The 25653-nt window shown below is 44.0% G+C and overlaps 1 protein-coding gene across 2 annotated transcripts in view; it reads right to left on the bottom strand.

Annotated features, from left to right (window-relative positions):
* The window catches only part of LOC133140749 (mediator of RNA polymerase II transcription subunit 15-like), a 70752-nt gene that overhangs the window by 28298 nt on the left and 16801 nt on the right, over nt 1-25653 (bottom strand). For both annotated transcript variants that reach the window (XM_061260919.1, XM_061260921.1), the window contains 2 exons: nt 21037-21151; nt 6311-6433 (listed from right to left, as the gene is read on the bottom strand). In XM_061260919.1, the coding sequence (XP_061116903.1) occupies nt 6311-6433; nt 21037-21151 (238 nt within the window). The remainder of the gene's footprint in view (nt 1-6310; nt 6434-21036; nt 21152-25653) is intronic.

Genomic DNA, 25653 nt, shown 5'->3' with positions numbered 1-25653 from the left:
TACATTCCCTTTTTCATTCAGTACTGCTTTGGTTGAACATCCCTGCCAAAACGCATCAACACGTTTCGTGCGATTATGTGTAACACATTTTTAAATAAGCTCAATTTCCCATGTCAATCGAATGCGACTTATGAATTACTTGATACAATATAGTTACCATAATAATAAAATCATGATTACCTGTAACTTTGAAAGTGAGACATCAATACTTCACCATCATCAGTGCTCATACTTAGGGACAGGGAATGTAACTTCAGGGCATGAATAAAGTTTTCCTTTTAAAAAGAGCTTATAATGTCTACTCAATATGATATTCTTAAAGTATATAATACTGTTCAAGTTCACAGCCATGAATCATATCAACTCTTTTCTGACCATATTTAAAATTTTCTGCTTTAAGTGAAACTTAGCTTCTTTCACTTCTAGCACTTGTTGCTGAAAAACATGGGACTGACTGCTAACATTTCTCTGAAAAACAATGTCAAGGTGCATTTTGGCTGAATTAATCCACTTCACGCTTTATACCACCAAACAAATGAAAAAGTTCTGCTTTCATCCTTCTGTGAATGATTCTGCTGTTGATTCGTTCTGCATCCTTCCAGCCTTCGGTCTGAAGATGCCGTAAAATGGCTCCCAGAGAACGGCATCCGTACAGCCCAGGGACAAAGGGCTTCTCATGCTCCAATTTCCATGGACTTATGACCAATTTGTAGGCTGGACAGCCAAGGCCTTGATTTAGAGCGCTTTACCGCGGCTGGAAGACGCTGAAGTGTGAAATTATTCCAGATGACACCGTTCACCTCAGTGCGCACCATATCTAACAGCCCTGTAAGTGCTAACAGCTTTCAGGGCTGGGAATCAGGAGCGGGAGGCAGTCAGGCTGGCAGGATCAGGCCGCTCGTTTAACCTCTACAGAGTAGAGCTGTACCCAAGCTGCACTTTCAACCCTAAACTGCACAAGAGCGGGAGTCCCCGTTTCTACATTCATCACAGCTTGTGAAATGACCCACCAACGTGTATGTTGAGCAATTCAATAGAGCTGCATTTCTTCATACGCTGACCTGTATAACAGGCTGTAATGCTCAGCTGTTTTAGTGACAGGAATGGTTAGAACCGACTGCTTTGTCTCACCAAGGTTAAGAGTAAAGATGAGCCATTTGATCAATTTTATATGGATTTATATGGAAATAAGGAGACCATGATATATTCAAGATGTCTTTTTAAAGCTCAAGCTAAACCTGGTTGACATCCCTTTTTCTTACAATGCAACCCTCTTAAAAACCTTCAGCCCTGTACTACAGTTCTCAATTTTCCATCAAAGCCTTGACACAAGCTCGTTATTATGCACACAATCAGTTTTCAATTGCAACATTTTTTCAATGACATTTATTTTTAATGATATGCAAGATATTGTCCGCTGTTCTTATTGTACTGCACCTGCTTTGATTGGGTCCGTTTGCCGAAGCGAAATGGTATGTCGGATTTAGCATTAATACAGGCCTGCTATGATTACACTCTCACACATTAAAGGTCGCTGTGGATATTGGTGGTTTAATAGATAATAATAAGAAAGGTGCTGTAATGGCCACCTCTGTCCCACACAGCTCAGTCTGATTTGAGGGGGGTGATGATGGAGAGGCGCTTTAGCGACATCAATCCCGGGACATTTCCTCCCCGTCGGAGACGCACACCGGAGCGCCGCGGACAAAAGACTAAACAAAACCGGGCGGGAGGAACGCCAGCGTCTGTTTCAGCCATCTGGGCGAGAAGGGGGGGGGGGGGGGGGGGGGGCGCACTGGGTGGGACGGAGCCTCGACGAGGCGGGAGAGACGGAATTCACGGGGCGAGCCTGGGAATCGACATGTGTTTCCCATAAGCGCGGTGTCCAAAAATTCATCCCGTCTCCCCGCGCCCTCTCGCTCTTCCTCGGTGGAAAGGCCGGGCCTGGCTGCACAAATGAGCGGCTGAGATGGAGACGGGGCAGACGTTCAGTCAAAGCGCTCTTTATCCTGGAGGGGGGAAGACAGCCGGCAAACGACTTTCATATATTTACCAAAAAAAAAAATCCCGACAGAGAAAAGGGAATAACATTTCTGGGCAGAGGTAGGAGGCGATGTCAAACCAGTGTTGCCTGGTAACCACTAAATGAGTTCAACCTTGTAACAACGAACAGACACTGCAGCAAACCAACCTTGACCTTTGGGAGTAATTGAAAGATTTATCTCTTTATCTCGGAACAAAAAAAAAAAAATGCTATATTCTACATGAATCCATACAAAGGGATGCTGCCTCCCAAGGCTGTCTGTTCCCCGGTTGTCAAATTGCACAGAATTTCCTTCAGGAAAACCTGCCATTGAGATTGTATCTGCCAGTGCTGTATATTACACAGCGCTCCCCTACACGGGTTACCAAACCTGTTTCATCTGAAGCACATTGTTACGCCCCCCCCCCCCCCCGTCTGTGTCGGGGGAGAGAGGAGAAAGATTGGCCTGACTGAACTCCATTTCGTGTGAGGTGATATTTAATTTCATAAGGCCAAATATCACACACATCAGAGCGCTAGCCATGAAGCGGCTACTGCTCCCTGCTAATCAAATTCTGTTAAAGTAGCAGCCTGTAATCACACAGAAAAGGCCACGACTACACTACGTGTGATGCATCTCCCATCCACAGATCAGGTGCAATACAACGGCCGTGAGCAGACACGGCTTCTTTCACATTAAAACACATTTTCTCACATAGACCATCCATTTCAAACATGTAAAATATTCTGGATAAATATTCTGAATTAATCCAAATTTAAACAGACCAAAACAGCATGCATGCAAATTGAGTTAACTGCAACAGCTATGAAAATTAAACATTATATATGATAGTGTACAGTGCACATTTAGGGAACTGTGCTATAACACCAGGAAAGGCCAAACACTACCAGTGAAAAGTGATTGACATAATGACGCACACATATAAACAACCACCCAACCAATAAATCCATCCACTCAATTTACATTTGATGGAAGTTGTGAAAATATTTAGGGTTCGGCCTATGTGTGCAACATGAAATGAGTTCCATTCAAGCTTTGAAAACAAGCAGACGCTGGTCTACACTGTGGAGGTTAGAGGACGGTGATATGCAGTCGTAGATCATGCTGGACTGTTTCCTTTTATTCCGCGATCTGACGGACTGCAGATGACATCTCACGGGGGGAGGGGGGGCGGGGGGGATATCCACTTTAAATTTAAATGGATCCCCGGGATTCCCCGTCCGGAATGAGGCGTTGTCAGAGAGGCTACGGAAAACAGATCCCACACTGAGGGAGGGTCAGCCTCCTCCCAGGGAATACCGGGAATACCGAGGAAGAACAGGGAACCGCTTGGCGATATTTCCAGAAAACCACACAGCAGGATAAAGGAGATGAAACGCATTATATTCATGCCGCAATAATCATCTTCGTGTCAAATATATTTATAAATAAGTTTGAGAAACAAGTACCATGTTGTTTTCTCTACAAACAATTATTCTTTCTACTGTTGGTATTCCAAATGATAATGTTTTGTAATTGTTTCAAATATTTGTGTTCGATTTAACATATTAGATGACAATATAAAACTAATCTGTTATATATCTTAAATTATCCTTAGTAAAAAAGATACTATTACTCCAAGTGCGAAGCATTCTTCACAATGTAACAATGTTTGGCACACACCAAAAGGAATATTTTTTTGATATATCCTGCTATTTGAGCTCTAAGGTTATGTATCAAACACCATCTGCATCTTTCAGAATCCATGAATGCAATATTCATTGACACACATCTCAGTATTTGCACTTTTTCCACAAAGCTGTCTGAATGAAGCCTAATTTCATATTCAGCGGAGAGAAGAAGATTATAAATGCAAACAAGAAACAAAATAATTCAATAATTCAGCGCCTTTCAAACCTAAAAAAAAAAGGATTCTCTCCTCAAAGGAGTGAGTCTCTTGAAAATCTGGCAGCTGTTTACACCTCCTCGAGATGATTCAAGTTCCCGAATGCCTCCGGGCTTTTAAGCAAGACAAGAGCTTTGAGCAAGCCCCCAGGAGATTCCTCAGGAATATATTCCAGTGGAAATACAGTCAGATTTCAGGGAGATGTATACGGAAAACATTCCTTAGGATGTGCAGACGACAGTGGCCGACTATTGAAAGGGACTCGGATTCCCTTCCTACTGGCATATTCATGAATAAGTATGGGATGGCATTATTCTCCTCTTCGCTGTACACGCACCACATTTTCACACTGAAGGTGGTATGCAGCTTCTCAATGTGCAGGCCTTACCTAATGGTATATTTTTGGTTTCATGAATATTACGGAATACTACTATGGAATACCAATTGCTGTTATTCTGATTTAATATATACTGCAATATGAACACCAATATGTGTGTGTTCAGAATGTAAACACAACTGTAGTTATGGCAGGGGCGAAATATGTTTTATAAAACTAGTGAACTTTCAGTTATCGTAGTAAATTGAAGGAGAAAACACATTTGGGTAAAAATTATTTGGGACATTCATTGATTTTGGGGCCTGTATCCTGAAGCAGGATTATAGTTAGCTGGATAACTGCACTGAGCAAAACCCACAACCCTTCCAAATCTGAAACATGGACTGAAGTAAAAAGAGTTGTTCTGGGTTTTACCCTCATGTAAGTGGTCCCTGTCAATCAGGCGGGGGAAACGGTGCTCATTGGCCCTCCAGACAGTGACCAGCCGCTGGGCAGGTCATCTTGGAGAAAACAGTGGCCGTGGCTTCAGTCCCCTGGGGAACTGTGGGTGTGGCTTCAGTCCACTGGGGAGGGCACTGATTGGTCAGAGCTCTAGTGGCAGCAGATGCAGGAGCTCAGAAGACTGATGATCACCATCGCCGAGGGCGACAGGGCTCCCAAATCCAGGGGGCCTGATCTCCCCCTTAATTACCCAACTGCCAGATGACAGCGGGCAAATGCTTTTTAATTACCGTTTTCCATCAAGAAAGACCAGGGGATATGTCAAATGGCCCCGCCAATGTTCCTCAAACACACCGGTTTTGTGAAAAACTGGACCCAGGCAGTTTATGACATGGTGTCCCCCACTGCAGAGTGGATGTTCTCTGCTAGATTGGGAACCACCTTCACCTGGACCTGACATTCATTCACACCCACTCCTTCAGAGAGCAGAAACTCCAGCCTGCTCTCTCTCTCATGGCTGCTCTCTCTCTCATGGCTTCTCTCTCTCATGGCTGCTCTCTCTCTCATGGCTGCTCTTTCTCTCATGGCTGCTCTCTCTCTGTCATGGCAGCTCTCTCTCTCATGGCTGTTCTCCTCTCTCATGGCTATTCTCTTTCTCATGGCTTCTCTCTCTCATGGCTTCTCTCTCTCTCTCATGGCTGCTCTTTTTCTCATGGCTGCTCTCTCTCTCTCTCTCTCTCTCTCATGGCTGTTCTCCTATCTCATGGCTATTCTCTCTCTCTCTCATGGCATCTCATTTTAGTTTATTGTGTTTTAGTGTACAGGCAGGTTTGGGGGTGTTGGGTCCGTCTTCCTGTTGTGAGGAGGCCTGAATATCCCCTAGTTTTTACTTCTTTTCTGTCCAGTGTCCACTTATAGAATACTTATACATACTTTGCGACAATGAAAGTCCTCGGTTTTCTGTGTTTCTCGGTTTAAAAGGCATCATTGTATGCTGCAGCCCCAGGGTTATTATAGTGGAGAGATGTTGGCCATAACACATGATTATCCTCCGGATATGATGTTCTGAATCGATGCATTATTCAAAAGCCCCTATCAGGCGTACGGACGTCAGTAAACATCTTTATCATCTTTCTGTGTGGAGAGAGTAGAAATGGCAGCGCATAAACTTTTATTTTAACAAACATTTCCACACGTGATGACACACCGGAGACTTCTATATAGAGCCTGAAGGACCGCCTGCTCCTAAAAGCTGGATCATTTTTTCTCTCTTTTTTTAAAGGAAAAAAGATACAAGAAAATAAATGTTTCCCTCTACTTGGTAAAAACAAGTAGCTGATCATTTCTCAGATGTGGAAGTGAGATTTAAAACCTTCTTTAAAAAGAAAAGACATCGTATTTACAGTGAGCTCTCGCAGTGAAGCAATCGCTTGATATTCTACTCGAAAGAGAATAATAGAAAATGGAAACACATTTTTCAAAACCTATCTCTCCCCTAAAAATAGGTTGACGTGAGTGAGTGATGAGTGAGAGGGTTGAGGTGCAGACAGATGCTGAGAGAACAGAGATATGACCCAGGGAGTGCTGATTAACTGGGCTCACCACATGCTGAAGGTTTAAGTTATCAGTCTTCCCATAGCACAGATCCAGCAGGGTGATGGGCTCTCTGACCAGGTTCCTCTTGGGCAGGATCCAAGGCATGGACAGGTTCTCCACTGTCTTCACCTATACGCACAAACCAGGGAGAAGATTACAGAGTCTCACATTTAACTGATATATACATTTTATACCTGTTCCATCTCCTCAAAGTGTATTTTTACTTACATGTCCTACCCTAAGAAGTCAAAACATCACCCAAAACAGAAAAATAGAAATAAATGAATACAAATAAATGGCAATGGTGTAATTATTACAGCGAATCAAAGGCATAGCTGTATCTGACTGATTGGAATGTCCTGAATCCATTGTTTAACAGGCTTTAATCGGAAGCAAATGGTCATTTTTAGTTGCATAATACGCAGCTGTGACAAAAATATTTAGACAACTGTAAAGCCCCGAGTTCATTTTTAAGTCTTTCATAGTGTCATTGGGTACATTTTAGCCCAAAGGGCATTATAAACAAGGAACAAGGCCCTCGTTTAGTCTTATTTTAGCTGGGGCGTCTGTACTGCCGGAGAATAACTTAATTGAAGAATAACGAGATGTTGCCGCTTTAACGCGTCTGTACAAATGAATTCCGAGGCCACAAATATCATTTCCATTTCAGAAATGCACGCGATATTAAGCACACAGTCAGGGGTAGGACAAGATGGTTTCTTCACAAGATTATAAACATGGCATTAAGCAAGAGAAGATCATTTTTCAGTTCCAACGCCTCAAACCTCAGACTCTCAGCAGGTTCTGAGCAGCTCGACAACAACACAACTATTTGTATTCCCTGAGGAGGATTGGCCGTCAAAATTTTATTTTAAAATCTGCCCCGGTTCCGCTCACTGCTGCCCTCATCACGGTACCTCACGTCAGGAAAGCAAACCCAACACAAGAGCTGACACTCTCCACATCGTTTCCTTTGAAGGCTTCGCAACTTTGATAACCTTCTCCTAAGCTCATATTTCTTTGATGAAATAAATGTTTGCTTCTTTAACGCGGCTGCCCAATTTTCACCCCTTCCAGTTCTGGGAATGTTACTCATCCTGACATAGACACACACACACACAAACACACACACACACATACACACACATACAAACAAACACACACACACACACACACACACACTCCCCTGGGTGCACTGTACTTCAAACAATGATGCCCAATACAACCAATAGCAAATATAGCTAATTGATTAGCTCATTGAAATTACATTCTACTCCAAATGTTCAAGATTTGGGTGTCACAAACACTTGTTACAGAGAATCAATCTAAATAATCACTGCAAATGACTGATTATAACATTTTTGGGTCCATTGACGTTCATAGATTTAGGCTTAATGGAATGAATATACGGTTAAAGCTTGTTTTAAATCCTCGTGTGGAATGTGTTTTTGTTTTTGTTGTGTTTTTGAATTTTGGTTTTGTATTAAACTGCATATACATAATCACGTAAATTATTTTCCAGATGGTGGAATCAGCTATGAAAACATTACTGTCGTGTGTCAATGCAATATTCTCAGGTACAACTTGCAGACACATTTGCAAACAGGTTTGATAAGGGAAGACACATTTCTGCTTTTAAACTGCAGTTTTATAGCCCTGTACTGTGCCTGGATGCAGAAAAAGGCTTTTTCCTTCTATGTAGCCAAGCCTGGAAACAACAGTCTGTTTGTCAAGATTGTCCCTTTTATGTGGCAAGGAATAAAGTGTAAAATAATGTACTCGCAGAGATGCAAATCCCTCCCAGGTTCTTCCTTCCTTCTCGTCTTTTACAATATCAGGTAGGCTTGTTATTTCTGAGAGGAATGCGCTCTTCTGTCTGAGAGGGCTTTGTGAAGAGGAAATATTCAGTGCAGCACAATGTGCACTACAGATGCCTCAGGCAGGTTTATTCTACACAGCCAGACAGCGTAAATTCACAGTGTCGAGATTAAACCCAACACACTCACAGTGCCGACATTAAACCCAACACACTCAGTGTCGAGATTAAACCCAACACACTCACAGTGCCGACATTAAACCCAACACACTCAGTGTCGAGATTAAACCCAACACACTCACAGTGCCAACATTAAACCCAACACACTCAGTGTCGAGATTAAACCCAACACACTCACAGTGCCGACATTAAACCCAACACACTCAGTGTCGAGATTAAACCCAACACACTCAGTGTCAAGATTAAACCCAACACACTCACAGCACCGAGATTAAACCCAACACACTCACAGTGCCGACATTAAACCCAACACACTCAGTGTCGAGATTAAACCCAACACACTCACAGTGCCGACATTAAACCCAACACACTCAGTGTCGAGATTAAACCCAACATATTCACAGTGCCAACATTAAACCCAACACACTCAGTGTCGAGATTAAACCCAACATATTCACAGTGCCAACATTAAACCCAACACACTCAGTGTCAAGATTAAACCCAACACACTCAGTGTCAAGATTAAACCCAACACACTCAGTGTCAAGATTAAACCCAACACACTCACAGCACCGAGATTAAACCCAACACACTCAAAGCGCCAACATTAGACCCAACACACTCACAACGCGAACATTAGACCCAACACACTCACAGTGTCGAGATTAAACCCAACACACTAACAGTGCCGAGTTCAGACCCAACACACTTCTGGCACATTCCGGCATGGCACCAGTCCTGGAACTAAGAAGACTGAGATTGTGGCCAGTGCCACGATTGGGATTTGGCTCATTACCGGTGAATGGCCACATATCGGAGTTACTGTATGAGGTCTCCCCAGGTCTCTGTCTCTCATCCAACTATCTTTGGCTCTGATTTCAATGGATGCGCCTTCTGTACCCCAAAGCACAGAGCTGAAAGGGATTATTCACCTCGACTGTGGAAACGCTGAGATGTAGAGATTTGATATGTCCTCGGATAATATCAAAAACATTACACATATCATTCCCCCAAAGGCTCACAGTAGATATACTGTGCAGATGTTCATTTGACACAATAAGGGAGAAATTGCACAAGGCTCCACGTGCACTGGCAGCAGGGGCAGCCTGTAGCCTTGTGGTTCAAGCCCCGGTATAGCCACAATAACATCAGTGCAGCTGTTGGGCCTGTGAGCAAGGCCTCTTAACCCTGCATTACTCAGGGGGCATTGTCCCCTGCTTAGTCTAATCAACTGTAAGTCACTTTGGATAAATAGCAAATTATTTTTATTTTATAACTCAGTCAGTGCTTTCAATTTTATTCACTGCAGACGCAAAACCAGGCCAGAATTTCCCCCTCACGTACACCTTTGTCGCTTTAAGTTTCATTCCGTGATAAACACAAATCTCGCTCACGGTCAGGGATTCACAGCAAACGGCTACAACTGTGCCCCCTCCTAGCCAGCCTGCCTCACAGCCAGTAACGCTCGCCCACAATATTTACACAGAATCTGTCACACACCGCTTCAGCCACGCTGTAAACATGCAATTCCGTTTGTTTTCCTTCAATTTCACGTCTCAGCACAAAGCAAAGGTTCGCCCGTTTGCTTTTTAATGCTGCTTGCTCTACAGGGTCTATATCAATTACATGCTCATTGATTGTTGTTTTTATGTGTCGTGTAAAAGTAGCTCATTTTATACATGACAGATGGATGTTTACAACCAATCAGGTGCTCCACACTCCAGCAATAAGTGTTATTTATTTTTTGATGTTACAGATCTATCGCATTTGGAATTATGGGCTCAGTGGTAGGATCCAACATCACGTTGGATGTAAAAAAATATTTTTATATTGGCCATATGGCAAAGAGGGATAAAACTTATGTTGGCTCCACAGTTTAGTAAACAGCCTGTGGGTTTATTTTGCGCTATATTTACTTTAAAGCATGTTTACCAGGATAAGGATGAACAGAAGATGGCATTAACATGCTAGCCTCTAAGGCAAAGGCGTTTCAGCCGGTAATTAAACTTCTTAGCGTGCTTGTAATACGATTAAGAGGTGAAAACACGAGGTAATCCCAGGGAACAGCAGTGGGCGTGTGTGAGATGCGGCAATCTTTGTACACACGTTGCGTTTGACTCTGGTACGGGTGTGTGTGACTCCTGCACAGGTGTGTGTGACTCTGGTACTGGTGTGTCTCAGCTTGGCAGCCGCTTGTGAGAGAGAAGTGAAAGAGCATCGCTCCAGTTGGGTCGTGTGTCTGTACCCTGGCGGATCGGGTGGCAGATGAGGGATTGACTGCTGCGGAAGCCCCTCTTTATACGCTCCCTCTGCCGGCGCCAAATCCCGCCATCTGCCGCGTCCCTCTGATCTGTGCTGGGAGCGCTCGCTGCTCCAGAGACCTGCCTTTCCGACGCCCGCTTCCCAGCAGGCCCTGGGACAGGCGAGGAGCCTTCAGTCATGGCAGGGAACGCTGCTGTTGTGATGCCACCTGGCAGCGCCGGCCCGAGAAGCAGAAAAAACAGCAGAACGCGCGGCACAATCGTATTCATCTGCATCAAGGGCTGCTCTGAAAACGCCTCTGATTTGACAGTCAGATCCAGGTGTGTTCTGGTAGGAAATCCTCTGAGCGCTGAAAACAGTTTCAGTAATGTCTGCGCCCACTTATAATCTCATCTCCTGCTCTTACAGTGAGAAGGCTATAAAAGAAAACACACTTTAAACTGTTGAAACCGTTTTCCCTGCAGAGGAAATCATGCAAGCAGCTGACATTTTGATGCGAGCACAATATGAGGGGAGAGATAATGCCTAATGATATAATGCAGAATTGTATTGGCCTACAAATAACATCAGCTACAGGAGAAACCTGAAAGAGTTTGTGATATTGAAGGGATGAGGATTTATGATAAAAATGTAGGACGCCTAAAAAGAGAACCATTCCTTGAAGTTTATTTAGGAGACCCGGTTCTTGTTTTGACAAGTGAACAGTGAGCTTCATAAGGCGGAAAGGTTGAGGACATCTGCTGTGTTCATATCTCGCCCTTTTCCTGGCCAGGGAAAAAAAGCTCCTGAGCAGTGAAGATTTACTCTTCATAGAGCAACGCGATGAGAACACAGCGCAGAAATCCAGCAGCCTGCCTCCATAAGCCCTCACACAGCACTGCAGGCACCGGGCCAAGCAGAGGAAGCTTTAGAACACAGCCTTTCAAAATGACACAGGAATCCAGAAATAATGAAGCTTTAAGAGCGGGGGGGAAACCACCTTCTCTAACAGTCCTTATTCTTTCTTTGATTTCCCGGTATTGCGTAAATCTGAAAGTCTTTTATCAATGTTAAACTGAAGAACACTGAATTTTCTTTTAGTGTTCGTTCTCATTAGTCATTTGTGGTAGATTTGTAGCTTGAAATATCACTGAATATTTTCATTTACTCTTACCTTCCAATGTTGCATAAAAAAACAATTGTAAATGCCAATGTACAAATAATATGCAATTCCAAAATTTTGCACAAAGGTTTGCAAGCAGTGGAAACCATTTACAGAGGTTAACACTGAAGTTATGTTAAGCTAGCTAGCAATAAGTAGCTTACATGGTAATGAATGGCTTTTCCATACATTGGTAAAGCCAGTTTAATGGGTAGGCTATTTCATTCCTGATGAATGGATGGACAAATCCTATTATCTTAGCATACATGTATTTGACTTACTGGGATAGTGGGCAATAATGTTCTTCTTCTTTTCTTTCCAACCAGACACAGGAGAATTCACCTCATTCATTTAACATCACTAATCTGTCAATCTGCAGAATCCAACCGGAAACTATATCAAACCTGCATATATAATTTCTCTTAAAGTCTCACTAGGTCAAAGCCGACTGTGCCCATGTTAACTTGACACAATAAGGGCGAAATTGCACCAGACTCATAACATCATCATACAATGAAAGCTCTTTATCCCTGCCTCCAACTGCATTCACTTCAGACAGAGATTTCCTTCATGTGCAGTTGTTGTCTCAATTCCTAAAGTTTCAGAACATGATAAACATAGATTTGGCTCAAGATCAGGGACTACAACTGTGCCTAGTTCTACTACTTTCCATCGAGACATGAGAGAGGAGAGATCACCCGTTTATTTACCATCCCTGCCTGTCAATGCGCAGAATCCAGCTGGAAACTTAGATCAGAACCCAAAGCCTAAAAAGTGTCCTGCAGAATAGAGTTAATGCAGAAACTATACAACTGACTGTGTCCACCTTTCTGCCAGAGTCAAACACGGCTGTAAAACTGAGCAGCCCGTCTCTGTGCCAGAGTCAAACTCGCTGTGGTGTGGTCCCCACTTCAAAGCTACCGGTCTGCTGATGGGTCCTTGGGAGAACCCAAAAGCACGGTTCACTTTTCAGCAAAACATTTCATTAGCAAAACCCAAAACAGATCTGAGATCGCATCCATTTCACATTGGGCAAGATGAAGAACAGGACACATTCATATACATGAATGAAAAGCAGACATTTGGACCTTTCCTCATTTTAATTATTATTATTGGCAGATTTTTCACCTCTTTCTCTCTCCCCAGTATGGAGCTGCCAGCCATCCCTCCCCCGTCACGGGGATGCCAGTAGCACTGAGGCTGAAACTGAGTGTGTGTATCTGTGTGAGTGTGTGTGTGTGTCTGTGTGTGTGTCTGCGTGTGTCTGCGGGTGTCTGCGTGTTTGTGTATCTGTATCTGGGTGTGTGTGTGTGTGTGTGTGTGTCTGTGTGTGTCTGTGTGTGTGTGTGTGTGTGTGTGTGTCTGTGCATGTCTGTGTGTGTGTGTGTGTGTGTGTGTCCGTGTATGTCTGTGTGTCTGTGTGTGTGTGTCTGCGCATGTGTGTGTGTGTGTGTGTGTGGTGTGTCTGTCTGTGTGTGTCTGTGTGCGTGTCTGTGTGTGTGTGCGTGTCTGTGTGTGTGTGTGTGTCTGTGCATGTCTGTGTGTGTATGTGTGTGTGTGTGTATGTCTGTGTGTCTGTGTGTGTGTGTCTGTGCATGTCTGTGTGTGTGTGTGTGTGGTGTGTCTGTCTGTGTGTGTCTGTGTGCGTGTGTGTGTGTCTGTGCATGTCTGTGTGTGTATGTGTGTGTGTGCGTGTCTGTGTGCGTGTGCGTGTGCGTGTCTGTGTATGTGTGTGTGTGTATGTCTCTGCCTCTGCTGTAGCCTCTCCTCACCAATGGGCCAGTGCTCATGTCCCCAGGCCACACAGCTCTATAAGAGAGTGAGAGCAGCATCTCCCACTGACAATAACACTCTGCTAATACTGTATTACTCTGGTAATACTGTAATAGTCTGAAAATACTGTAATACTCTGATAATAGTATAATACTCTGACTCTAGATGATATGATAGAGTGTCACTCGACAGACATCGCAACGTTCATGAACATTCTATTGTTGTCGATGTAGACCGTGGACGTTGTCCTTAGCAAAAAGTATAAACGCACCCCAGTCTCCAGAGTGTAAACTAAATATCGCTGCGGCCAGTGACATCCACTGCACATCATAGGTTACAACAGCGCTCTGCTGGCCTAAACACCATTACTGCTCCAACACAAATCAGAGGAGGCAGTCTCTGGGGAACACACAAATAGGATCTGTGCAGAAAATGTTCTTTCTGCATTAGTCACATGTAAGGGGCTTCAAGCAAATGAGGTTCAGCCACGCGCACTGTGCCATTAAAGTGACTAGCACCAGGTGGCAAAATGGTTGCCCCAAAAGACCCTCACACACCTGAGACATGATGAGAGATGATGCAAGAGCCTGACACCACACAGAGAATGCACACACAGCTGTGCAGCATGTGGTAAACCTATTTCACTGTGCAAAAAAAGCATAAATACACTGGATTCATAAAATACTGGCTGACAGATCAGATATTACAAGCAAGTGTCAATTGAATTAACTTTAAACACACTGAGACAAACCATCATAAGGGTCACAATTAGCTTTGTATGTTAATAGAAAATAATTAAATCCAACAACATAGCATACCGGACTTATTAACTGACCTACCGACATATACCACTCAGTTTTGACTAAGTTACCGACATAGTGTATGCTGTTTCTTAACAACCTCCTGAAATGTACTACTGTTTTCTGAGCAAACAGGAATGAGAGATGAGGAAAACAGACAGCAGAGAGAGAGAGAGAGAGAGAGCGAGAGAGATGGCTGTCCAGCTATACTGATGTTCCTGTAAGAGCAGGCGAGGAGGAGTGTGATGGGGGGGTGGGGGGGGGGGGGTGACCTCAGGCCAGGGAGGAACAAATTGGGTTTGATAAACGCGTCTGACATTCCCTAAACCAATAAGCCGCTGGGCTGAGAGCGGTAATTACGCTGATCCGCGAGTGCAGGAGCGCAGGCTGAGCAGCAGGGCATTCTGGGCCGGGGTCTGCTCAGGTTCAAGAGCAGCATCTCCGACCCAACGCTTCCTGACGCACCGGCGGTTACTCACGCCAATTACATCCCACAGCCCTCAAAACCCACCCCTCCCCTAGTCTTATCACGAGACATCTCCCCCCCTCCCCCCTCCCCCCTCCCGCGCTATCTGCTGTCCTCAGGCGCACACATTCCCCCGACCCCTCCGTTAACCCCTGACCTCTCACCCCCCCGGCGGAGCCGTACGAGGGCAGTGGCAGAAATTAGCCCTGGGTAAACGGACTCGCTGGAGCGCATGGGCCACTCACACATCCCGGGCTTTGAAGCGCTCTCCTCTCTCCCGTATGTAAACACCAACCGCCCGCACAATTAGGAAGGGGGGGAGGTCTAATTGGGCCGGACGGGGGGGGGGGGGGGGCATTTACGTAGGACGGGAACATCCCAGATTCCTAACTTTCAGACCCTACAGGCAAACGGGGCCATGAAACCCTTCTCCGTTTTTCTTTTGTCTTGAGCTGAATGATTTCTGTATTCGTAAGAATGAGCTCCCTTTATTCCCGGCACACAGAGTTATTAGGAGACAGCTGCAGACGGATCCCCACAGGCTGCTCTGTGGGTTTATCGCCGTAACAAAGGGCGAATATCTGGCCCCGAACGAGGAGCGGATTCCGCGCGGGCCACGTCAGGCTTCGCGGTACCGCCATTAGCGCTGCGCGGAGGTGCAGTTTCTGAGGCCGGCGACCACATCAGATGAGAGCGGTCCTGACTCCATGTGGGGAAAGCGCCGAGCGTCTAAAAGCTTCCTTCACACGTCTCTCCTCCTTACGGACGGCTTTTAAACGCACAGCCATTAACTCCAGGGGCACTGTTTTCACAAGCTTCCATTTCCTACACTTCCATTTGACATTTTTTTACTTTGGTTGGGCTTTTAAAAATAGTGAGCACTTAGAGCTGTACCTAAAGCAGAGAACATTAAATTTGTTACAAACATAATGTAAGGGTTTGGGTTTTCAGACCTAAAACAAATTTTTTCTTGTTTGTGACTGCCAGCACAAACTGTCTGACCATTTCCCAGTGAGCTATAAAAAAATGAACAACTTCATGAGTTGCATAAGCAGGGGCGCCACAAGGTATATTGGGCCCCATGAAAATATCTTACATTGGTCCCCACCACCCCAGAAAATCCAATGCGCTAATGTTCTTTGAGGGCCCATGCATAATTAACAATAAAAGCCTTCTTAAAGATATTACTCGACATAAACAAAATGGTGTACTGGTGGGTGGACTGAAAAAAGGCCATTATTCCAAATAAATGTAGCTCTGAACAGCGTAAAACAGGCATAACATGTACAACACCTGAACACGTGGCATATACCCCCCGCCATATTAAACCCTGTCATATTACACCCCGTTATATTACACCCTTCCATCTTCCCCATGTAATAACACTGAGTGTGAGGCCCAGCTCTGATGGAGGACATTAGTAATGTCACACACATGTCCTTATTAATGACATGTGATAGATATACAGCCTCTGTCATATTACACCCCCATCATATTATATACCCTGTCATATTACACCCTTACAGCTTCCCCATGTAATAACCCCACTGAGTGTGTGGCTCAGCTCTGACGAAGGGCATTAGTAATGTCACACACGCGTCCTTATTAATGGATCACAGCCCTCTTTTATCACTTGAAAAACTACCCTCCTTTCGGGTCCCGATACGAATCTGCGGTCTTTTTGACGCAGTGTGTGACTTTAACAAGCCATAACATTAATCTGATGGAAACCAGACGGGCAGAGATGGGGAGTCTCAGCCACAGCCCTGGAGCTGGCCTCATAAGCCCAAATAAGGGCTGTGACCAGGCCATACCAAACCACTGCAGCCTGGGAGCCCAGAGAATCGCAGAGCGGCGTCTACCCTGGTGCTACCTCTGAACAAACGGCTAGGCTTGTCCTGAAACTCACAGTAATCCACTGGAAACAGGCTGTGGTGTACGACCCTAATATGTAGCTTGTTCTACGTAAATCAGGGTGAATATTATGTCATCAGAGCACCCAGTAATCAGCCTGTTGGCTCATACTTACGTGACACCTGTTTTACATCAAACTAGCTTAGTGTCACAGACGAACAGGGTATCTGTATGAAAATGTCCAGATAATCTTATTTTGTTCTTGCCGTGGCTGGATTATCCGTATTACTCGCAGTAGTTGGATTCTGTATTCACAGATGGTAGAATTAGATCACAGCCACACTGATCAAAACCAGATTGGTTCCATGAAGGAGAGATACGTTTCATACCGCGCACACACGCACGTATGCACACGCATACACACTCATACACACAAACACAGGCTTTACTGGAGAAGCACACTTTGAGAAACCCAGGCCTGCATGTGTTTCACAGACAGTTTTAGGCAATGATGGATTACTGTTTTGAGATTCTGAAGTGCAATAAATAGAGACAGACCATCTTTAATACGCCATGAAAACAAAGACCACATGTTGTGGAAAGAGGCTCAGTACATAGTACAAACAGTTACAGTGAACCTACAGAGGGTGTAAACTGTCCCAATCGCAGCGCGCCCCTAGTGGACGACTAGAGAACATAATTTAAACAGATTTGCCTGAACATTGAATCATCGAATTTGCACAGGAATTGATTAAACTGAACGTATGTCAGCTTAATGTCAAATCTCAGTCCTGTGAGATTTCTTGTCAGAAGAAAATAATGTCCTGTATTATTAAAAAATAGAAAAAATTATGTAATGTTTTCATATTTGTTGTGCTTGCGTTTACAATTTTTCCTTTAAATTGTGCATGAGAGAAAGTGTGTGAAGTGTGTGTACGCAGTAGAGTATGTCTACTGATGTATGGAAACATTGATTCACATGAATAAAAACTAATTTTCCTCCACTATAGCACTTTACAGATGGATTTGGTAGTGCACGCAGCGTACGATAATCACAAGCGGAGCTGTGTCTGTTTTTCTCACAGAGGCCAGGGATCCTGTGATCCCAAGAAGGCCGTGAAATCTCAGAAATTCAGAATATGAGCAGACAATTCCAAGCAGGACAATAATGAAATGGAACTCACTATAAATGGCCAGAAAATGGTTCAGACCTTGGTAAACAACATGTTTGCAAGCACTAAAAACTGCTTAAATGTATTAAAGCATCGATCATAAGTTGTTTTTTAATGCTTTGACTCTGATTCCATGTTACTTAGTCATGTGTTCAAACACAGTACATCTGCTGCACTCAGGGGGCAAAGCTGCAAAGGATCATGGGAGTGACCCAGGCACCAGACAGGATGTGTGTGTGGAGAGGACACAAAGCAACATCACGCAGTTCATTCCCATTTCTGATCCTGACGGTCCAGATGAAAACAATTTGGAAAAATGTAGCTAGCCACATGACACTTGGCCCAACTGCACAACATTATCTCTGGTCAAAATGTGTGGATTGCTACTCACAAGAAAGACTTATTTTTATACACACACACACACACAGCACTCTACTGAGTAAAACTAGACAGGGTTCAACTGTTCAAATGGTTGCATTCAGTTAATTTCCCAAATACAATTCTAGAAACTTCCAAACTACGTCATGCACGAAAGCATTTCAGCAACTTACTGCATCGAGTACATTTCTTCGATGTACCACCTCTCCATGGCATTTACAAAAATCTTAAACTGTATCCCTAATTGTAATGTATAAGAACACAGTATATATAACAGTAAATAACAGTAATAAGACTTACTGTAATGGATAACATCACATACTGAAGTGGCAAGCTTTGATTCCAATTTAATTACATTCACCAAATAATAAAACATGTAAGAGATGAGAACACAATCTCTGTAATTTCATTGCGAGGATGTCAGTTTTATAATCGGGTAAGCCGAAACCATATCGCACTGTGTTGTTCGGAGAGAGGCGGCGGTTCAGTTAAGAGGGGGTGATTTTGTAATTAGTGTCAGTGGTGAAACAATGAGTGGAGGTCGCTCCCGTGGCTGAACGAGGGCCCACGGGTGAGGGGAATAAAGCGCTGTTTTCGGACGCTTGAGACGCACTTGCGTTTGGCGAGCCCTCTCCGCCGTCACTTGAACCTGTCTGCGTCTCGCGCCGTTCGCCTGGGAGCCATGGTTACGGCCGGCCCTTCTGAAGCGCCGCAGATGGTTTATGTAATTACATCAATTACAGACATTACGTGCCCCCTCTCTGAGCACCGGTCTCAACCTGTCCCGCATAAACCGGCGCAAATGATTATGAAATCAGGAAGGGTGGACGGGGCATCACGGAATAAACACTACAAATGCGCCAGGTAATGCGGAGGGGAACTGAGGGAGGGGTAACACACAGACACTGCTGGGGGGGGGCTGAAGTGCCCCCCATGTCTGATGGGCTCTGGTACTTGAATAAAGATGGGCACCACAAGCACAGCTATTAAAATGGGGGGAAGGGCTGTGCAATTTGCAGCATTTTTGTTATGGGTAATGTTGTTCAATGCATAAAACAACAAAGAAATTGACATGACTATTGGTAATATATCCTTCAATATATTCTTCATTGATACTATTTTTAGCCAACCTCATGTACCCTCGGCGGCCATTTTGTTTTACAGCAATTTTAAAACCATGTAATAGCCCTTTTACGACTAATCATCATCTTTTATGTACTCGGAATGGTGTTTGTTTGACCGAACGGCATCTGTGATCCGAGTTTCCCCATAAGGAAGCTAGCTGTGTCTGGCTGTTAATTAATAACCTTATTAAATTAGTGTCAGTCCCCACCCCCCTTCAGAGAATCTAATCTACACTCAGGGGTCATCAGAGGTTTATCTCCATATTAGACGGCAGGAAATTAAAATGATCATAAGGAAGGCGTTTCATGTACCCTCTCTTGCACTGTGGCAGAAAGAACAGGAGCTAGGGCTGCTAATGCTAAATGCTAGCCTGAGTGAAGCAAAAGAGGAGGTCAAATAAAATCAGTTCTGCTTCAGAAAATGGTTCATGGTTCCCAACGCAGAATCACATTTCCATCCAGCCCTGCCGATTTCCTCTGTGGAATCTCATGCAGATTTTCCCAGGAGATTCACACCGATCCGTCCTACTCTCTGAAGTCTGTGTGTATGTGTGTGTGTGTGTGCGCGTGTAAAACGGAGTAAAACGGAAAAGAGAAATGAAGTGCGATCTGTCCCCGTGTCTGAAGCGCTTCCCCTCAGTGCGACTGGGATCCGGCGACCGAACAGCAACGTCTGGGAATGATCCTATTACTTTGTCCTGACAGGGATACAAAATTGTTTTTTCTGAGAAAGTAAATGACAAAGCATGTAATCACGCCGTGACTATTACTTAACGGGACCTTCTATCATCGTGGCATGTTATTATCTAGCGGACGCAAGTGTTGCATCATCTCTGGCCCTTGTTTTAACAGCGGAGCAAGAAGGGGAACTATTACAGCAAGATTCAGTGTGATAACCGACCATGGGAAGACTATGATTCAAGAGACAAGAAATGTCCAAGCTAAGGCTACCCTATTACCTCTCGCAGGAAATCCATACGTGGTATTTAATGGTGGTGTTCGCCTTTGTTCCCAGACCCTAAAATTATAAACATACGAGACTTGAAGGATTGCTGGCTTACACATTCACTCATAACCAGGACACCATAGCGTTTTCCCCCTCTATTAGACACACATGGTGTACCATCTTCAGTGCACAATTCACAAGTTATCTATTACACTATAATCGGTAGCATGGAAAAATTGAGAATAACGGATGGCCGTTTTTGAATAGCCTGCTGTAGGGGCCTGTTATCGTCAAAGGGTCATAATCTAGTGTGCTGTGCACGTGTTTCTAGATAAATCTTACGATGAAAAGTCTAAGTGTGACTTTCATTCTCTCCTTGTTAGATAAATCCAGCACACAGGTGTCAATACCGACCTGCAGTTGCCTAGTGAAGCAAATGCACCGACAGTTAAAGTAAATTAAGTCAGTTCTCATGGGAAATTCTGTGTCTCTGTGCTTAATTTCATTAGTCTATGTATGGATTGGATGTCAGTCACTCAATGTTTCAGGTGTGAAAATGTTAATCGGGTGAATACGTTCAATTAAAAAGGTCGCTTCTCAACATCTGAAGCTCAGAAAGTGGTACTCACATTAGGGGCCTGCCACAGTCATGGAGAGAAGAAACAATTATTTGTGAATTGTAGCTTATCTGTCCTGTTCTGTAGTTTGTTTTAATGACATTGATATGCACGTTTTTATGTAACTTTGGATAAAAATCTGCTTAAAAAAGGTAATGTAATGTAAAGAAGAAAATGAGCCAATTAGCATTAGCAGTGATTACCGTATTATTCCTGTGCAGTTTCTGCCTGACGTCTGCACACATCTCAATGAGCTGGGTGAGTTTGGCTCGAGCTATGGAGACTTCTGCAGAGGGGCTGTCCACACTCAGCAGAGACCTGGGAAACACACAGGAATATGAGGACCACTGACACTCAGACCAGGGAAACACACAGGAATACGAGGACCACTGACACTGAGACCAGGGAAACACACAGGAATATGAGGACCACTGACACTCAGACCAGGGAAACACACAGGAATATGAGGACCACTGACACTCAGACCAGGGAAACACACAGGAATATGAGGACCACTGACACTCAGACCAGGGAAACACACAGGAATATGAGGACCACTGACACTCAGACCAGGGAAACACACAGGAATATGAGGACCACTGACACTCAGACCAGGGAAACACACAGGAATATGAGCACCACTGACACTCAGAGACCTAGGAAACACACAGGAATATGAGGACCACTGACACTCAGACCAGGGAAACACACAGGAATATGAGGACCACTGACACTCAGACCAGGGAAACACACAGGAATATGAGCACCACTGACACTCAGAGACCTAGGAAACACACAGGTATATGAGGGTAACTAAGGGGGAAAACTGCACTGTTATTGGAGCACCCAATAAATGAATCATTTTTGACATGATGGTTCTGACCTTTACTGTATATTGCTGGTATAGTGTCTGTTGATGGCTTCAACAGCCCAATGCCTTCTGGTTTTCAGTCATATTTCTGTCAGTTGCGTGTTTCTACTCCAGTCATGCTTGACTCGTGATCACAAAAGTCACATGAAGGTTTTTTACCGATTCACCCGTTGGCTGTTTGTGTTCATAACAACCGAACTGGTGGTCGCCTGTGCACTGCAATAACTGATCATCTTAAAAAGAGTTTTGTAATAAGTCTTGTAATAAGAACTTTTTTTCTCAAGCAGAAAATAGCAGTTTCCTTAAATGTGAAATTTTCTTATTCCATTGGAAAATCTTGAAATTAGTCAAACAGTCTTACCGCAATAACAATATTTTTGTAAATAAATGAGATTTTAAGTCTCAATATAAGGTTAAAATACTTTATTTTTATTTTTTGCAATGTTCTGTCCAGTGAGCAGATGCTGTGAATTCTGGGAAAGGGCGGCTACATCACCCAGGGGGACAGACAGGGCAGGGTGGACCATCGACATCTGGAGAACCACCTCCTAAGCTGTGAGCTGGACACTGACACATTTTATTATCTGCTTTTCTTTAAAATGTAGAGTCATAAGTTCTCTTACAAAATGTCATAAAAGTTGTCAGTGTCTTCCTGCTGTTCAACTAGTTTTTTGTAGATCTATACATGGAGTAGGTCAAGGATCATCAAATATGGCCCCTGAATCCAAATCCAGCCCTGGTTTTCTTTTCTAGGCAATTGAAAAGAACAACTGAACAGTGTTCCTGTCTTAACACCTGACCCCCAGGTAAAGGAAGGGTGGAAAACCAGGAGGTCTTGTGATTTGATGATCCTTGGTGAAAGCCAATTTAATTTCCATATCCACATACACTATGTTGCATGTCAGCAAACACAAATCTTACATTGGCCCACTGTTGAACATCTGGTTTGTTTTCACTCAAGCTCATCAGGAAGAAGCCTTTAGTATGAGGCTACGCTACAGTTTTAGGCAATTTTAGGCACTTTGACTAAAACCTAACCTAAAAACGTTCACATTCTGTTCACTGTGCAGAACACTGTATGGTTAGTTTCTGCTTGCTTTGTTTGGCATCCTATTTTATAAAATGTAAAGCTTTTATGAGCTGAGGCTTTATATAAACAATCATTCTAGCCTTTTCATTATTTTTCATATGCTATTATAGTACGGTGGGGGTGCATGAGTATCAAAGCCAACTACTCCACCAAAACTGACCTCATTTTGACTTTTGGTTGAAAGCTTGTGAAAGCAGGGACTTGCAGTAGCTAAGCAACATGATAAAATGGTGCACAATGGAGGAGAGTATTGGCCTGCCTGGAAAATGTATTTCAGACAGGTCAGCAGAAGCCTGGAACGTCTCACTGTTTAACCTTTTTTGAAAGCCGATTCGTACCTGATGTACTTTAATTAAACGAATTGTCTTGTGATTGTGCTACCGGACAGGGTCAGAGCCGAAATGTCCGCCGTGCCGGTTTGAGTCACGGCAGCTCTGTAGCTCCGTCTTCGGGGGGGTGGGTGAGAGCCGGGTAGTACTTTGGGTCCGTACGGTGAAGCGAAATTAAATTACGCCGGCCGAAGTGCCGTAATCCGCGGCGATAAGTGGATCCGAGGCGGGAGAACAGGCACTTAGCTCTTACGGGCAGAGGATTACCCTGCCGTATCGCACTCTCATCACTGCTGGGGGGGCCTGGACCCTCACCTACTCCACGAGAGCAAGGGAGGGGGAGGGCAGGGCTGTGTCCAAATCAGCCTAACTGTGTACAACATATGTATTGTATAATAAGCAATGCACTATTTTACACAGTATGCAAAAAAATCCTCCATACTATGTTCCATTATTGCACAGCCATGCTCACGTGTCGTTTTGAAGGAAAATGTCTGCAAATATGCACTGTACTTGTGCGTCATAGGACCAAAAGGGTTGTTTACTTCCTTAAAAGTGTGCTCCCAACTGTACTCAGCAAAACCGTGGAAATAAGTCATCCAGGGATTTTAATGTACAGCACATTTAGAGAGAATTGCACAATTAGCAACTTTCTCATCCAGTGTACTCGGCAGATATACACAATAGTAGGTAGGTGTGCTGATATGGACATGGCCCAGGTGTTACCATGGCACAGGAAACGCTCTCCCTCTGCTGACAGGTGACAGGTGCGATCGCCCTGAGGTGTCTGGGGAAACAAGCCGTCTCTCAATGAGGCCGTTATGTCCATGGGGGGGAGGGGGGGTGCTAAGCGCGGGGATACCGCCACAAGGCTCCTTTCAGCTATTCTGGGAGAAGTAAACATTGGCTCAGATGCCATTATACGGCCACCAAATTGGTTTAACTTCAATAGTGTGTGGCCAACTAGTGTGTACCTCTGGTTTTGAACTGGAAAAAACATTTTAAAGATGTGTTTGGTTGAACAAAATGTTACTATTATTATTATTGAGTTCTTTCCAGAGAATACTGAACAAATATTATTGCCATTTTTGCATTATTTTTGCCTTTTAAGCAGCAAAAGGCATTCCCCAACATAACTTGAACCCTTCATAGAATATATAACACCTAAAGCTGAATTCTAGCACTTGCTGTAACTTAATCGGTTTTAAAAACCTCAAGGTGCCCTACAAACAGCCAAGAAAAAAATGCTGTTCCCCACAGAAACATTTGCCTTGGAACTGGAAGACTCTGGCTGATTTACCTCATAAATAACATGCTCTAAACTGGTAGTCTGTTCATTACAGGTTATACAAGGAACACAACATGATTTATAAAGTGGAATGTTCCGGTGCTCCTTGTTATCAGTGTGCCGTGACATTACTCGCAAATGAGCACTGCAGCGCACTGATCTGCCTGATAATGTTATCCGGTAAATGATAAATATGCATAATCATGTACGGTTTGACATTTAATTGTGCTTTGGCCACAAGGGACAAGAAGAACATCAGAATCAATTTGAGCTTGGGCGAATGCAGGGGGGGGGACTTGCAATGATGTCATTGATCCAGGCCGATAAAGACAGGTCCAGGTCTGTACAGCTGCACCTGTCCTGCACCTGTAATACCTGCATCTCCACTCACCTTCAGGCTCTCTGTGACACGGTGCACGGTTCTCAAAATGGCCGACGGGAATGACCTTCTCCCTGCACTAGTTCAGGAAGTCTGCTAAGCGGGTGGAATGTCTAAAATTGACAGTAATCACAGCCTCCATGGCAGTTTGCTCTAAAGGTACTCTATGCTTAAAAAAAAAAGCTCAAGCTTGGTTTTGAACAGCAGGTAGCTGGTTTACCAGTTCCGATCAGCTCCCAGCTTGACATGGTGTGACCAGCTCAAGCTATGTTCAGACAAGCTACCAGCACTAGCAGGTTGACCAGCTCATGCCCAGCTAGACCAGCTTAATGACTAGCTTGGTCATGCTAGTAGACCAGCTCATACCCAGCTAGACCAGCTCAATGTTCAAGCTGGTCAAGCTGGCATAGCTGGAATTTACAGCAGATTCTACTGTCTGAACAAGTATGAAGTGACATTTTGACAAAGCTTCTATGAAGTAAAATGGTCTGGCAATAACAGAGGCCTCCACACTAATTAAATGAGGAGCCTTTTTATTTTAGTGGTTGTGGATTTATTGGCAGCATCCGATTAGTCAGTAAAATGTCTGTATCTGAATACAGCACAGCATACCACAGTCATAGCTCTTCAGTCATGTATTTAACATCATTTAAATCACAGCAGTGCATTTGTGAGCCAAGAACACTGATGGCTTGTGGCTTTTTTGGGCATGGATGACTGCAGTTTTTCGGAATCATTTGCATTTTCAAAAGTTATGATTATTATAAGAAAAATGACGACACACAAAAAAAAGAAGAAAACTATGCACATGTCTGAGAAATATCACACATTCTATTAATTACAACAACAAAAACATATGTGCA

Source organism: Conger conger, chromosome 11 (assembly GCF_963514075.1).
Source record: "Conger conger chromosome 11, fConCon1.1, whole genome shotgun sequence".
Lineage (NCBI taxonomy): Eukaryota > Metazoa > Chordata > Actinopteri > Anguilliformes > Congridae > Conger > Conger conger.
This window is presented reverse-complemented; position numbering and strand designations above follow the sequence as displayed.